This window comes from Chaetodon auriga, chromosome 10 (assembly GCF_051107435.1).
Source record: "Chaetodon auriga isolate fChaAug3 chromosome 10, fChaAug3.hap1, whole genome shotgun sequence".
In the NCBI taxonomy this organism is placed as follows: domain Eukaryota; kingdom Metazoa; phylum Chordata; class Actinopteri; order Chaetodontiformes; family Chaetodontidae; genus Chaetodon; species Chaetodon auriga.
This window is the reverse complement of record NC_135083.1, coordinates 13495353-13508840: the sequence shown is the minus strand read 5'-3', so window position 1 is coordinate 13508840 and position 13488 is coordinate 13495353. Positions and strand designations below refer to the sequence as shown.

General features: G+C 44.4%; 1 protein-coding gene across 5 annotated transcripts in view; it reads left to right on the top strand.

Moving 5' to 3' along the window:
• The window catches only part of fmnl3 (formin-like 3), a 32550-nt gene that overhangs the window by 4232 nt on the left and 14830 nt on the right, over positions 1-13488 (top strand). For all 5 annotated transcript variants that reach the window (XM_076740839.1, XM_076740837.1, XM_076740838.1 and 2 more), the window contains exons 2-5: positions 9998-10081; positions 10229-10309; positions 10484-10560; positions 13025-13108. In XM_076740839.1, coding sequence (XP_076596954.1) covers positions 9998-10081; positions 10229-10309; positions 10484-10560; positions 13025-13108 — 326 coding nt within the window. The remainder of the gene's footprint in view (positions 1-9997; positions 10082-10228; positions 10310-10483; positions 10561-13024; positions 13109-13488) is intronic.

Sequence of the window (13488 nt, the reverse complement as noted above, 5' to 3'; positions counted from 1 at the left end):
CTCACAGATAGACAAATGTAGGTGCACAACATTAATCAGTGGTATCATTCTCTTGATGGTTTTGGCTCTTCTTCCCCTCTCTTTGTCCGTGGTAACTCTTACTTATCCTTGGCTTTGTGCAACTGCAAATGGAACCTCTCATTCACTCACCCAGTCAGTATTTCCTACCTTCCCTTTCCCTGAATTTGCACCCACTGTGGGTCTGTCCTGCAAGATAACTTTCTCCATATGACTCTGTCCTTATGAAAATGATGTGAGGGGCATTTTCAAAGGTGCACGTCTGGCCTGGGATCCTCTTTCAAAGTGCCCGAGCACCAATCCACCACTGGATTCCTGTGGTCTAGTCTAGGCTGAGGCCACGGGAGAACTCGGGAGAGGGAAAATTCCCTTTGAACTGGCGGTCTGCCACTGTTCTTGGTTGTAATGACTTTACCAACATTTTTAAACAGCGCACACGTATTTAAGAGCTGTTGCGGGAGCGGCATGAGATTGCGCTTGATTGCGCTGCAGCTCCCCACATCTTTTCTACTGTGACGTGGAGTTGCATCATGCGTACATGCTTTTATTTTGAGATTTGATTGTTCAAGAAGAATGTCTCACCATGAAGTTGCAGCAAATGTTGGGAAAACTACAGACGAAAAAGTTGAGTCAGTGGTCGTGAAATCAGACATTGCTGACAATGTGACTCCAGCGCCCTGTCTGACATCAGCGTTTCACGATGGCTGCAGTCTAAAGAGAGCTGCAGTGTCTGATAGATGCCACTCAAGTGGAACTAATGGAGTCAAGCTGTGCTATGTGTTTATTGGACATAAAACCTAAATCATTTTTATTTGTTTAATGGCGGCTGCAGTTTATTTATGTGCCTCGTCTGTCTAGCACTCCCTTTCTCACACACATCATCACCACCAGTCCCCCTCACTAAAAAGAGAAAATGTGTTTGTTGCGTCACTTAAGTTGGAAGAGCGCGTACATCTGGCTCAGCCACCCACCACCATGTCCCAGGAAGAGGGGGATTATGGGAGTTGAGTACACACAGTTAACTTGGTTTTAGAGCAGCAGAGCAGGCAGGAGGCGGGGGGCGTTCAGCACAAGGCTGTCCACCTGGCTCTCTCCACCCTCGGGCTACAATTCCCCCAATCTGGACCAGGCTTTATGGGGAGTTTTAGTGCTTCTCCACTTCTGTCCTTGCGGCTATTTTGGAAAGCAAAGGTCAAGTTAAAGACCATGACTGAGCAGATAAAAATAACATTTTATGAAAGGAGTAGTCATTGTTTCAGAAAATTAGCTTTTTTACTTTCTTGTGGGGACAGAAAATTGATGCCACTCTCGTGTCTTTTATGGTAAATATGAAACTACAGTCAGCAGCTGCCTTAGCTTAGCATTAATACTGAAAACGCTGGGGGGGGACAGCTAGCGTGGCTCTGTGCAAAGTCAAAAGAGAAAACAAGTACCAACACCTCTAAAGCTCACAAACTGATGTGTTATAAAAAAAAAACCTTAAGTGTTAGAATGAGAAGTTGTGGTTGCACAGAGCCAGGCAAGCAGTTTCCCCCATGTTTGTCAGTCTTTGTGCTAAGCTAAGCTAAGCTAACCAGCTGCTGTGGTATTGAGCTTCTCATCTAACTCTAGCCAGCGAGCAAGTGTGTGTATCTCCCAAAATGTCAAACTGTTACGTTTATAGCCGGACAGAGATACCACACAGGTAATGTGTGTGGGTTTCCTGTATGTTTGCCTCTTGTATGCATGTGAGCTTTTCAGTATGTGCGTGCGTGTGTGTGCATTTGTGCGTGTCAATGGGGGTTTGCATGCTGCTCTAATGCAGCTGCACCAAGGCTGTAGGTTGGAGAAGTGGTTTCCTCCTCAATACAATGGGGACTCTGTCAGTCAGTGTTGTTTTAGAAAGGGGGCCTCATCCCCTGGTGCCTTTTGTGCCGCTGCACTCTTTTTACGCGGACGCTCCGAACAACTGCTGTAAGCCTGTTTAAAGAGCCAGCGGATTACGGCTTGATGCTGCCTCTCCTATACGCACCACTGACATGATGTAATTATTTCCCAGGCCTTCCCTAGATGACATACAGTAGTCTTCCTTTATCACATCTCAAGACTTCCACTTCTGTCTTCTTACAGTAGCTCTGTAAGTGGATGAACTCAGAGTGAGAAACAAAGGGGAACTTTTTAACACGACTGAATCAGTGGTTCTCATGTGAATTTATACGTGTCTGGACTTTCTCTTGGTTTTTGTTCCTTTTTATTTTATTCTCTCCATTTCTCCATCCCTCTTAACACAGACCTCACAAAGTTCAGCTGATTCGAAACTCCTTCACAGCGCAGGCTCAGATTTGTTGCCCTTTCTCTTCGGTGGACCTTTTAACTGGGCAGTGTGTCAAAAGGCCTGGCCGGCGTGAGTTATTGAGGCATTCATGTACCTGCATTCCTGACATTCCCTGTGTATATCATCTGTTGGCTGGGGCTTCCCTGGACCTTGTACGGATGCACAGAGGAGAACAAACAGGATGTTCACCACACAGGAATGAATGAATGCCTCCGATTCATCACCGATTGTAGGATTTATTTATAACTCAGTCCTCGTATCTTTTGTTGATGTTCACATTTCCTAGACACGGTGTGTTTAAAAAAATAAATACATTGAACAATACAGATGTCAGGTGAGATTGCTGGAATAGATTTTTGTTATAAACTTCCTAGATAAGCTCACGTAGACAAGTGCACGTTTGAAGTTCGCTCACGCTTGAAGCTTGAGGAACATCTGGCATCAGAGGGACCTTGAGCTCAGGACGTTTTTGTCTTTATCTGAGGCTGTAGCTTAAAGACGTTGTGATGATAACAGCGTCCAACTCAAACCTCAGCTATCACCGCTGGTAGATAAACGGATTAGCCAATGGGTTCTGGGAGGCGGTTCTTGATTTGTAAACTGAAAAATGGCATCTCACCAACTTCCTGTTGCTTTGACTGGCTGTGGAATGTCCATTTGGTCGTGTGTTATAAAGACGGGACCGGAGGGAAAGTTATTTCTCTCAACAGAGTGACTCAGGGGTCACAGGCTAGAAGACGTGGGTTCATGGGAGAAGAGAGGAGGTGCATTCAGGCTGGAGAGGGGAAGGTCGAGGACAAGCAGGAGGGCAAAGAAGAAAACCTCACGTCACAGCCGTAAACTGTGTTTAATCTCCTGGTTTAAGTGGGATTTAACACTACATCATTGGAGTTGTAAAGCTACTTAAGGAATGTTTCTGCCATTAGAATTGCTTTGAGTTCTGGACCATTTGCGCTGTTGGCTATTGTGGTGCTGAAACTTATAGTCAAGTAATCAGAAATGCGATGGAAAGAATATAAATTAACAAGACTTTTGGCACAAATGGCAAAAAAATCAATTATTTTTAGACTCTTGAACCGGCAAAACTATGAATCTGAACATGTCACTAAGCTATAACGGGCACTTCACTGTTTTCTGATATCAAGACTAAAGCATCAAAAGATTGCTTTGACAGAAGTACTGTTAACTCTATTTGAATATGTCATCTTGATCTTTGGGAATATAGGTTCAAAATTTTCTGACACTCAATGTTTTATCTTTTAATTTGGAGCAATCATTTATCAATAATTAACCACAATCTATAGTTTACAATAAAACTAGATCAGATAATCTCAGTTTAAGAAGAGTTTGAGTTGTGTAGAATTTACAGGATTTTCCATCTTCATTGCTTGAGGGCTTGAAAATGGAAAGCACCTGATGTTCATGATGTTTGTTTCAGTTTGTTGTTGTCACTGACTACATGCTGTGAGTTTCACATGTTAAGAAATGTGTTTTGGCCACCGGCTCGTCATTTGCACATAAATGAGGAGCGAGCCCTTACCTGTTATGTTAATATCTTAAAAAACAAGCTCTTAACCAGGTCTGTTTATATTTGCTTTGTAAACAGGGGGGACAGCGAGGACTGAAAACTTTCCAGCCTCTGCTGTCTGTCCCTCCACCTTCAGTCTCCGTCTCTGGGAGCTGATAGCGTCTGCCCTGCCGGCCTCCCCGTCCTCCAGCATCTTTGTGCATGCTTTGTTGTGATTGCCTGGTTCGGGTTACGATAGGCTGATCGGATATCTGCTCAGAGAAAGGCGGGCAGTGTTTTCTCACACTCCGCTCCGTCGCTTTCGGTTCAGCGAGGCTTACCTGGGAGCTGGAAAAACACCCCCAGTTCACTCATACACATAAACACATTGTTGGAGTGGATGTGCAGAAACACACACACACACACACTCTCATATTACGCAGCGATGGTACAAATCTGCCATTACTCAGGGCCGTTTTTGATTTCCTGAAAAGTGAAGGAAGTCCCTGCAGCCTTGTGACGACAGCAGCTGCCTCTCATCCTGTCTCTCATTGTGTTTCAGTACCAAGGTGGAGGAGGAATCCAAACAATAGAGCTGACAGCCATAAATGAAAAGCTAGAGAGGTTGTTTGGATGCTCTCATAGACTGATTCACACCTGATTCACACCATGAATGATGTCATTTAATCAGCTCATCTGGCTGGATGAACCGCCCCTCATGTCGTCATTATCTGCGTGTGTGTGTGTGTGTGTGTGTGTGCTGTGCAGAGGTGGAAAGTAACCACAGGTGGCACATACTGTGTGGCGGTTGTGTATTCAGCCTCGTCTCTCTTAGCTGTTCTCTTCGTTTCTTGTTTTTCTGAGGGACACATTTATCTTGAAGCGTATCCAGCCACCTCTGGCAAAGGAGCTGGTGCATCACGTTCTTTTCCCATTGTGAGGGCCTAAAATATGCTCGGTTAATATGTTTAAAGAAAACATGCTCGTGCCAGGTCCCATATTCACTGTGTTTTCTTTGCCTCCTTGTTGGCTCTACTTCCTGATAGGGATCAGTGGCCTGGCTCCATCCACCCTCTTCAGACAGTACCCTTCATTAAGGGGCTTCAGGGCTCATCTTCCTCATCACTGGCTGGCCCGGTGTTTTCCTTTGTGACTGGATCATTAAATTATCTTCAGATATGTGTTGCATTAACAGGCCGCATGTTTCTGTTTGCCGCTTTGTTGTTGTCGAGAAGTAGAAACCCAGGCCAGATATCTGAGCAGGATCCTGGACTCATCCAAATGAAATCACTTACAATGTCAACCTTTTATTCTCTGAGAAGTAACGCACAGGATTAATGTCCAAACAGGATCTGAAAAAGCTGATCCGTGCTTTTATTTCCAGACAGTTAGTCACTGCTTCTTTTCAGGCATCAGCTCTTTAAGTTGCAACAAAATGAAAAAAGATTACATTGATCCTCAAGTCTCCAAACTGGCAACTGAAAGTTACTGATTTTACTCGTCTATAAATCAATCAATGGGTTGGGATCACCATAATTAAAGTTTTTGTTGACGCTGGTGTTATTATTTATGGCTTTAAAGGAATAGCCCCACATTTGAGGGCATATCTACTGCTGCTGAGAGTTAGCTTAGAACATCAGTGCTCAGTGTACTGAAAGCAACTGTGACCTTGATACCGCTGTGTAACCTTCTTCCTGGACCCCACCCCGATGAGCAGACACTCATACTCTTTGGGGGTGAAGAGGGCTGTCTGGGCCTCAGTGTCTGAGCTGCCAAAGGCTCTGTCCAGCGCAGTGAGCTCTTTAGCCGCCCACTCATTTCCCTCCGAGCTGATGACAACTGAGTCTGCCCTGTGTAAACCTATCAAAGTAGATAAAAAAACACAAACTCTGCATTTCCAACCCACTGAGAGAGCACAAAAGAGAGAATCACGCTGAATACATTTGCTTAGCAGCGGTGTTTCACTCTGAAAATTAGATTTGCATGGGATACGGCAAAGCAACAATACCTGTTTATTTTTGGGCCGTGCATGCTGCAGTGGCCGGCTTGCGTGAGCTTCGAATCCACAAATTCATATAAATTCATGGCAGTGCAGTTTGAGGAGAGTGTCTGACACGAGTGATTTCGTTTGGTGCGCAGTGGTGTATCTTATCCTGACTGAAAGTGTGAAGCTGTGAGAGAGATCAGGGGGAGGAAACAGCCCCTTCACTTTTCACCATTTGCCAGCAGCTACACAGACGCACGCTCACCTCGGGGCTAATTGTAAATCAGCTGGCATTAGGAAGCCTTAGGGCAGATGGAGTTGCCCTGTTGACTCTGACGTCTGAGGTGACCATGGGCTCTGCAGCACCCCCCCCTCCCTCTCGGTTGCGGGGGTCCGTGCGTGACTTGAGCGCTCTGCTGAGTCCCTGATGGCTCTCCTGGACTCTCCGTGCCTCCTTAACCGGCAACCTGACCCCATCAACTGCTTTAACTGTTGAGTCTTCAGAGCCTCCGTCTTCCTTTGTCAAGAGCTCAAATGTCTCTCTGTTTTAGAGTTTATGCCCTCTCTGCTGGCCGGTGCTTAAATCTCCTCCACAGCATCCTTTGACCTCTGAACATTTGTGCCACTTCGTGTTTTAGCCTTTGTTTGGCCTTAATGCTTTTTCCTTTTTAGGTTATTTACCTATTATTAATGCAACTAATGCAATCTAACACTATTTTCACTATCAGTTAAAAGTTTGTTAAATACTTTAGTCTATAAAGGGTCTGAAAATAGTGAAAATGTCCACAAAAACATTGTTTTGTGTTCAATTTCCAATAATATGTAACAGAAAAAAGCAAAAAAACACTTTAACACAGTGGAGTTTTTCACCCCGTACCCTCAGCGGCTCTGTTGGGGATCTCTGCCTCACAATGGAGGCCTAATGATTGGAGAGATAGGGGTGATAATATAACCAGTTCGTCTGGTTGTGCAGTGTACTGGTGTTGTGTTTTAGCTGGATTTCGCTCCACACAGCACCAGGGGGCATACGCTGACCCTGCCCACTAGCCATTGTTAGTGATTTTCTGTGAGGGGAAAAAAATAGCTCAAATGTCAAAGGATGGGAATGGCACGGCAGCAAATCAAAACAAAGCTCCACATTGAATCCACTGTCAGGCCAGTCTCAGGTCAACCAAGCAAGGCCTCGCTGGAGGAGAGAGCACGTAGGCAGCGTGGCAACACGACAAGCACTAAACATTTTTGGCGTTTCTGTAGTATTTTGCCCCTAAAATGAGCCTGTGAGTCCTCTGCTGCCGCTCTCCCATAAAACGGCTTCTTTCGAGCTTCTTATACACACAGGAAGTGCGAGATTATATCACTGTGGGAGAAAGTGAAATGAAGTTAGCTAAATTGGGTTAGTTGGCTCAAATTACCCAAATCTATTCAGAGAGGAAACATCCCCTGTGCCTTTTGCCTTGTCGCAGGAGAAACCTCTTCTCCACCCCGTCCATCACTCAAGGCCATGTTTTTCTACCCATGTGGAGCTCCACACATCTTCACACTGTCCCGCCTGCATCTGTCTGCATTAACTGAGGCTCCAACTGACAAAGAGCAAACAGTGTTAGACATCAAAGCCTTCGCTGAGTCTTCATGGCTCATAATGGTATTTACCGATCTTTGTTTTCATAACTGAAATCTTTTTCAAATCCAATAACAGTGGGCAGGTTTTGACTTTATGTTGTTCTTTTGTCTTTACTTAAATGGATGAACATCTGTGTGTCTGGTCTGAATGTTTTCCAGTAATTCAGAATTGCATTATCCCAGAAGGGGACCCTGCTCTCTGCCTGTTTGCCCCACAGTTCTACTTTAGTATGCATGACTGGCTGAGAAAACAAAGGAAACCAGGCTTTGGGCCCGGACAGATGCTGGAGTAGATATCTGGCCTTATTTTTTAATTTACCCTTCAGGTGTTTGCATCAAGATTCAAGCCCACGGAGCATTATCTGGAGTGTATTAAAGCGACCCACTTAGTGCAATTGGTACTTCTCCTTTATTGCTTCATTATGAATATCACCATGAGGAAATCCACTTAAATGCAGGTGGACTCAGATCCCACTTTTTAGTCTCAAATATGGTAAATTACAGCTGCAGCTAATGATTGTTTTCATTATTGGCTAATCTGCCCACGATTTTCTTAATTAATTGGTTAATTGTTTTGTCTATAAAATGCCCTAAAACAATGAAAAAAGTCCGTCACAGTTTCCCAGAGCCTGAAGTGAAGCCTTCAGATGTCTTACTTTTTCAAACCAACAGTCCAAACCCTAAAGATATTCAGTTTACAGAGATATACAGCAATGAAATCATTAAATCTGTTCATTTTAGAAGCTGGAACCAGCAAATATTTGCCATTTTACTCCTTTAAAACAACTGAAACAATTAATCCACCCTCAAAATACTGACCAATTAATTTTCTGGCGATCAGCCAGTCGATTAATTAACTAATTATTTCAGCTTTATGGTAAATCCTAATGATTTTTGTCAATCGAATACATTCATTAAATTAATAATAAACAAATAAGTGAAATATTTCTATTTTCTGATGATGGTCACCAACTGGAGGCTATTGTTTACTGTACTAGGTTTAAACCAGTGACCGACGCTGATTAAAGGGGTGGACCTCTAATTAATTCCATCTGTCTGTTTAAACATTGTTCAGATGAAATCGAGGCTCGTATCCAGCCTTTGTTCAAAATGAGACAGATCATTTATCAGCAACAGATACAGATGGGAGAGACTCCTCTTCATTTCCGAGTACAACTTTCCTAAAGACTGTTGTTGTTGGTCAAATTTCTCCCAGGAGAGACAGAGGAGGAGAGGGAGCAGCTTGGGGGTCAGACAAGAGAGAAAATTTACTACTATAAACTACTGCTATAAACAGGACACATTCCTCCTGTAATTCTGGACATCTGGTATGCATGTTGCCTCTCCCTTCTCTCCTGTGTGGGATTTATAAAGCAGGTTATGTCAAAGGCCCCGTATGTGCAGTTACAGCTTGTTATAGCTTTGTCAGACATTGCATTTTTGCATTTTTTCTATCCTTAAAGGTCGGTTTTTATGGCATCAGTCGACTGTTAAAGGTTTCTGCATGTGTTCTTTGGAATTTGTGATACTTGAAAGAAAAAAAAGCTATTTCATGTGAAATTATTAGTCAGCTTCACAAAATAAATGTTGCCTTACCTCTGTCCTCCTTAGACGACATGATTCATGACGCGCTGATAGAGTGAGCAACGTGGTCTCAATGTGGAAAACTTATTTTAAAATACTCACATGATATTCCACCCCGTACCGGTGACAGAGTAGTTGCCATAGGAACAAGTATGTGTTATTTTCCAGCCATCAAACACTCCTGCATCTGGCCGGGGATGGGCCAGCAGGTTGTTGCGTTTTAGACGGGAGGCTGAGTTATAGCCGCAGGTTAAAAGTCAAGCTGACAGGCCGTTTGTGGCCGGCTCTCGGGGTTCTGTTGATGCCGTGTAAATGAGGGTTCCCAGTGCAAACAATCCCTCATGGCTCTTCAAAGAGAAACGCGGAGGTGATCAGTTTCAGGGGCTGGCGAGCTCCCTGGTATTGTTGCACTTCCCCATTTTTAAGATTTCCGTGTCAACCTCCGTTCACAAGCTCTTGGCTTAGTCAAGGAAGCTATTAGTCAAAAACTTGTCGTGTAGTTGGTGTTTTTTCTTTTTTTACAGTCGTCACAAGGACATAAAATGCTTCAGTGGGCTGGTCTCCAAACACAAATGAGAGCAATTAGGGTTTAATTTGAGCCACAGTAAACTGGCTGCCTCAGGACGTCTCGTGTGGCGTTCAAGTGTTTTTATGGGTGGATGAGATGACAGGTCCGGTAATAGGCCCGCGCTGTGATAGGAGCTTGTGTTTAAAAGCAGTGCTGCCTGAACGATAGTGAGACTTAGGAGTGCAGAGGAGATGCGGATCATCTCCTGTGGCAGGATGCTGAGAGTCAACACAGGAAGTGAGGTCATCGTGTTAGTCCCCAAAATTTCAGCTCTGTTGGCGCCAGAGGCCTGTGAAGCACCGGCCTCTGACGTGCAATCAGTGCTATGAATAGTCAAATAAACAGACAAAGGGAAATATGTGGTCAGAAATGAAATTACTGTCAACGCTTTTATATTTTCAGAATTCTATGAACCTGCCTCCAGACAAAGCCCGGCTCCTCAGACAGTATGATAATGAGAAGAAGTGGGACCTGATCTGCGACCAGGTGCACAAACCAGCACTCACAATGCACACACACCTGCCATCACCACTGAACCTGTTCTGCACAGGGATGAACAATTACTTGAAGTATTATCTAAAGTGCAATAAAGCATACGCATATTCCAATGCTTACTCTGTTGTGTGTCTTCAGGAGCGGTTTCAGGTGAAGAATCCGCCTCACACCTACATCCAGAAGCTCCGAGGATACTTAGACCCTGGAGTTACACGGAAGGTGGGACAGTTGGAATGGACTTTCAGATATAGTGTTAGTGTTGTTATAGTATAGTGTTAAAAGGGAGCTCCACCAGTTCCTTTGGTGGAGCCCTCTTTCAGAAGGAACCTGTAAACTCTCACTGATTGTTAAGTTTACACAATGACACATTTGCAGCAAATCTCTCTGTTCCAGAAGTTTCGCAGGCGAGTGCAGGAATCTACCAAAGTCTTGAGGGAGCTGGAGATCTCACTGAGGACAAACCACATTGGGTAATCAATACTTACCTTTTCTGGGGAATTACACAGATGTGTGTATTGGTGCATGACGCTTAAGGAAACCGCGTTATTGTTTCCCTTCATAAACAATAGTCCTGTCTGTGCTCTTGTTGCAGCAGGGACCCAGAGCTCTCTCTGGTGCCCAGATATCCCCCATTGTTCTAACTTGCCAAGCTTTGCAGCTCCACTTCATAGAGCTGGTCCTCATAATGCCCAGATGGTAGCCATTGTGCTGCCTCGTCCACTCCCCCGTAGCACCGAGCAGGAAGCTTTGTTGTGTATGCCAGAGGGACAGGAAGCCTGGCTGACCGGTGCTGAACCCAGTGAACGGCTCGAAAACACACACGAGGACACTCTATGTTTACACATTTCTCACATTGTAAAGCAAACAATCTTTTTGTATTGTTTCATCACATTTTGTAACAGACAATAGCCATTCAATACTGAACAGTTCACTCTGCACGCACCGTGCACATGGATGTTATGCTAAGCCTTTCTAGCCTGTATCTTCAGTGTTGCAGACATGACTTTATAATTGATGTCACACACATGCGCGCTGTAGTGGCTTGCCACTGAATTCCCAAACCAAAAGCAGCTTGTAAAAAGGCTTTGATTTTCCATAGCATTCATTGAGCTCCAAGAATAACTCATATTCCATTAGGCTTCATCAATAAAGGTTCGTTTCAATGCAGTTCCCAGATAGACTCGCAGGCAAAGGAAAAAAAAGAAGAAAGCTATTTTCAGAAGATGTTTTGTGGGTGGGATCAAGTGTAGCAGATGCGGGTTTATTGTGTGCGTCTGAATCCTGGGCCCTTTCTGATGTGTTCTTCCTGAGATTGCCAAGAAAATCTGAAATAGCAAATGGTTTGGACAGAAGAAGAGGGAGGAAGGAGGAGCGACAGAGGAAGGAGTGAGGGGTCAGTGGCAAGGAGAGAAAGCAAGAAGGGGGGGGGGGTTAGGTGGACAGGAAACTGATGATCAAGCCCGCCTCCTTGTCCACCCCCTCCTCCCTTTCCCTCCTGCACACAGATCGTACTTCTTACGCCTTTGTTTGCTTTCCTCTGTTCTTCTCCTCACCTCTTCCCTTACCCCCCTCTCCCCCCTCCCTCCCTCCCTGTGCTGCTTTGAGGCCCTTGATTGCTTTCCTGCTTGACTCATCATTGGCTGACTAGCAGTCTGTCATCATAACCAGCACTTCAAGACTATTTTAAGAACCTTTTACCCCAATCCTGCCCCCTCTGGAGTTCCCTGAAGAAGCAGGGACTGGGGAGGAGGTGACAGGGGTCTGTGGGGGAGGCAGACTAAATACTGTTGACTGTCAGGGGTTTCGACCTGAGCCCAGCTCCTTCAGCCATATGCCCTCCACATTCTTTCTCTCATCGCAATGGGAATTCCTTTGTTTGGAGTCGTTTCTCTCTGCAACAGGAGTTAAATGGGGGGAAATCTGAAGCCTGGCTTGAGTTGACTCTCTGTGGCATTCCTGCCAAGGGCCTTCAGTCAGGGGAGGGGAGACCCCCTTCAGAGCTGCCTTAAAAGATAACACTGCTTTATTACAGCTCGGGTCTCATTTTGTGATTTTAGCTATAATTTCTGTCAGTTATGAAAACATTGTACTCACAAAGTCATAGATAGTGAAACATGGTGACACTGCCGCAGAAACAAGTCAGAGAGAGAAGAACCGTGCTGTCTTACCATCAGACAGGGTGTGAACAAGCTGAAAGTTTTGCCAGATTAGGTAAAACTGAAAGTGAATGCAACCTAAATGTCTGTAATAATCCCCAGTTGCACAGAAATGTATTTTCTTTTCCAAATATGTAAGTGTAGTTAACCTGCGGGTCAGTTTAAAACCTGTGTGATGGTTTCACTGCTTGTGTTTCTTGCCCTGTCTGACTTCTTTTTAGCCATGTCGACGCTTTCCCACATCTTGGCAAGAAACTCGGCCCGTACAATGTTTTGTTTTTTTAGACTTTATCATTAATTGAATGTAGTAATTATTGTCAGGCGGGGTTTGCAACCCCCAATTAATCATGTTTTAACTGTTATAGGTGTATAAGTCAGAGCCATAGATAAAAACATGAATGCAGTAAATATAATAGAGACTGCAACTAATGTTTTCATTGTTAAATTAATCTGCCGGTTATTTATTTATTTGTTTGTTTTGATTAATCATGAAACTGTGATAACAGTGAAAAAATTGCAATATCTTAGAGCTCTGTGTAAATGTGTTTCCTGTTTATCCATTATTTCAGTACACCTGATAAATCAAACAAATGTTATTAGTTGTAGTGATAGGGTGGATGACCAAAACAAGACTCTTTTAAGTACAATCTCCAATCTCCATTTTCTGTCTGTTTCTCTGTCTTTTTGTCCATTAATGGGTGAAGTGCAGCCCTGAAGGATCAGGGTGTGTTCTTGATTTGGTGCCCTGCTAACCCCTCTCTGTTCACATGCGTCACAGGTGGGTCAGGGAGTTCCTCAATGATGAGAACAGAGGTCTTGATGTGCTGGTGGAGTACCTCTCCTTTGCCCAGTGCGCTGTCATGTGAGTACTTTTGCACACGTACACAGACATCTCTGACAACTGTAGCCAAAACCTTTCCTGAGGAACTGGGTAGGGCAGTGCATCCAGCTGCTGAGTTAACATGTTGTATCCCGTAGAGCCTGTAATAAACTGCTTGTGCATCTAAAAATGTGCAAATTGCATTCTTGCATTCTTTAGATGTGTTTGTATGCCTTGTTGCACACTTGGCAGCCTGAATGTGTTTCTGGACAGATGCTATGTGGTGTAGTGCTGAGCTATATCTCTCCCGAATGGGACAGAACCTCTGTGCTGAGCTTTATCATGCAGCTTGATGACAGTTCTTGTGATAACCCCTGGCTCTCTACCAAGCTGCCTCGCTGACCTAACCCCCCCCCCCCCCC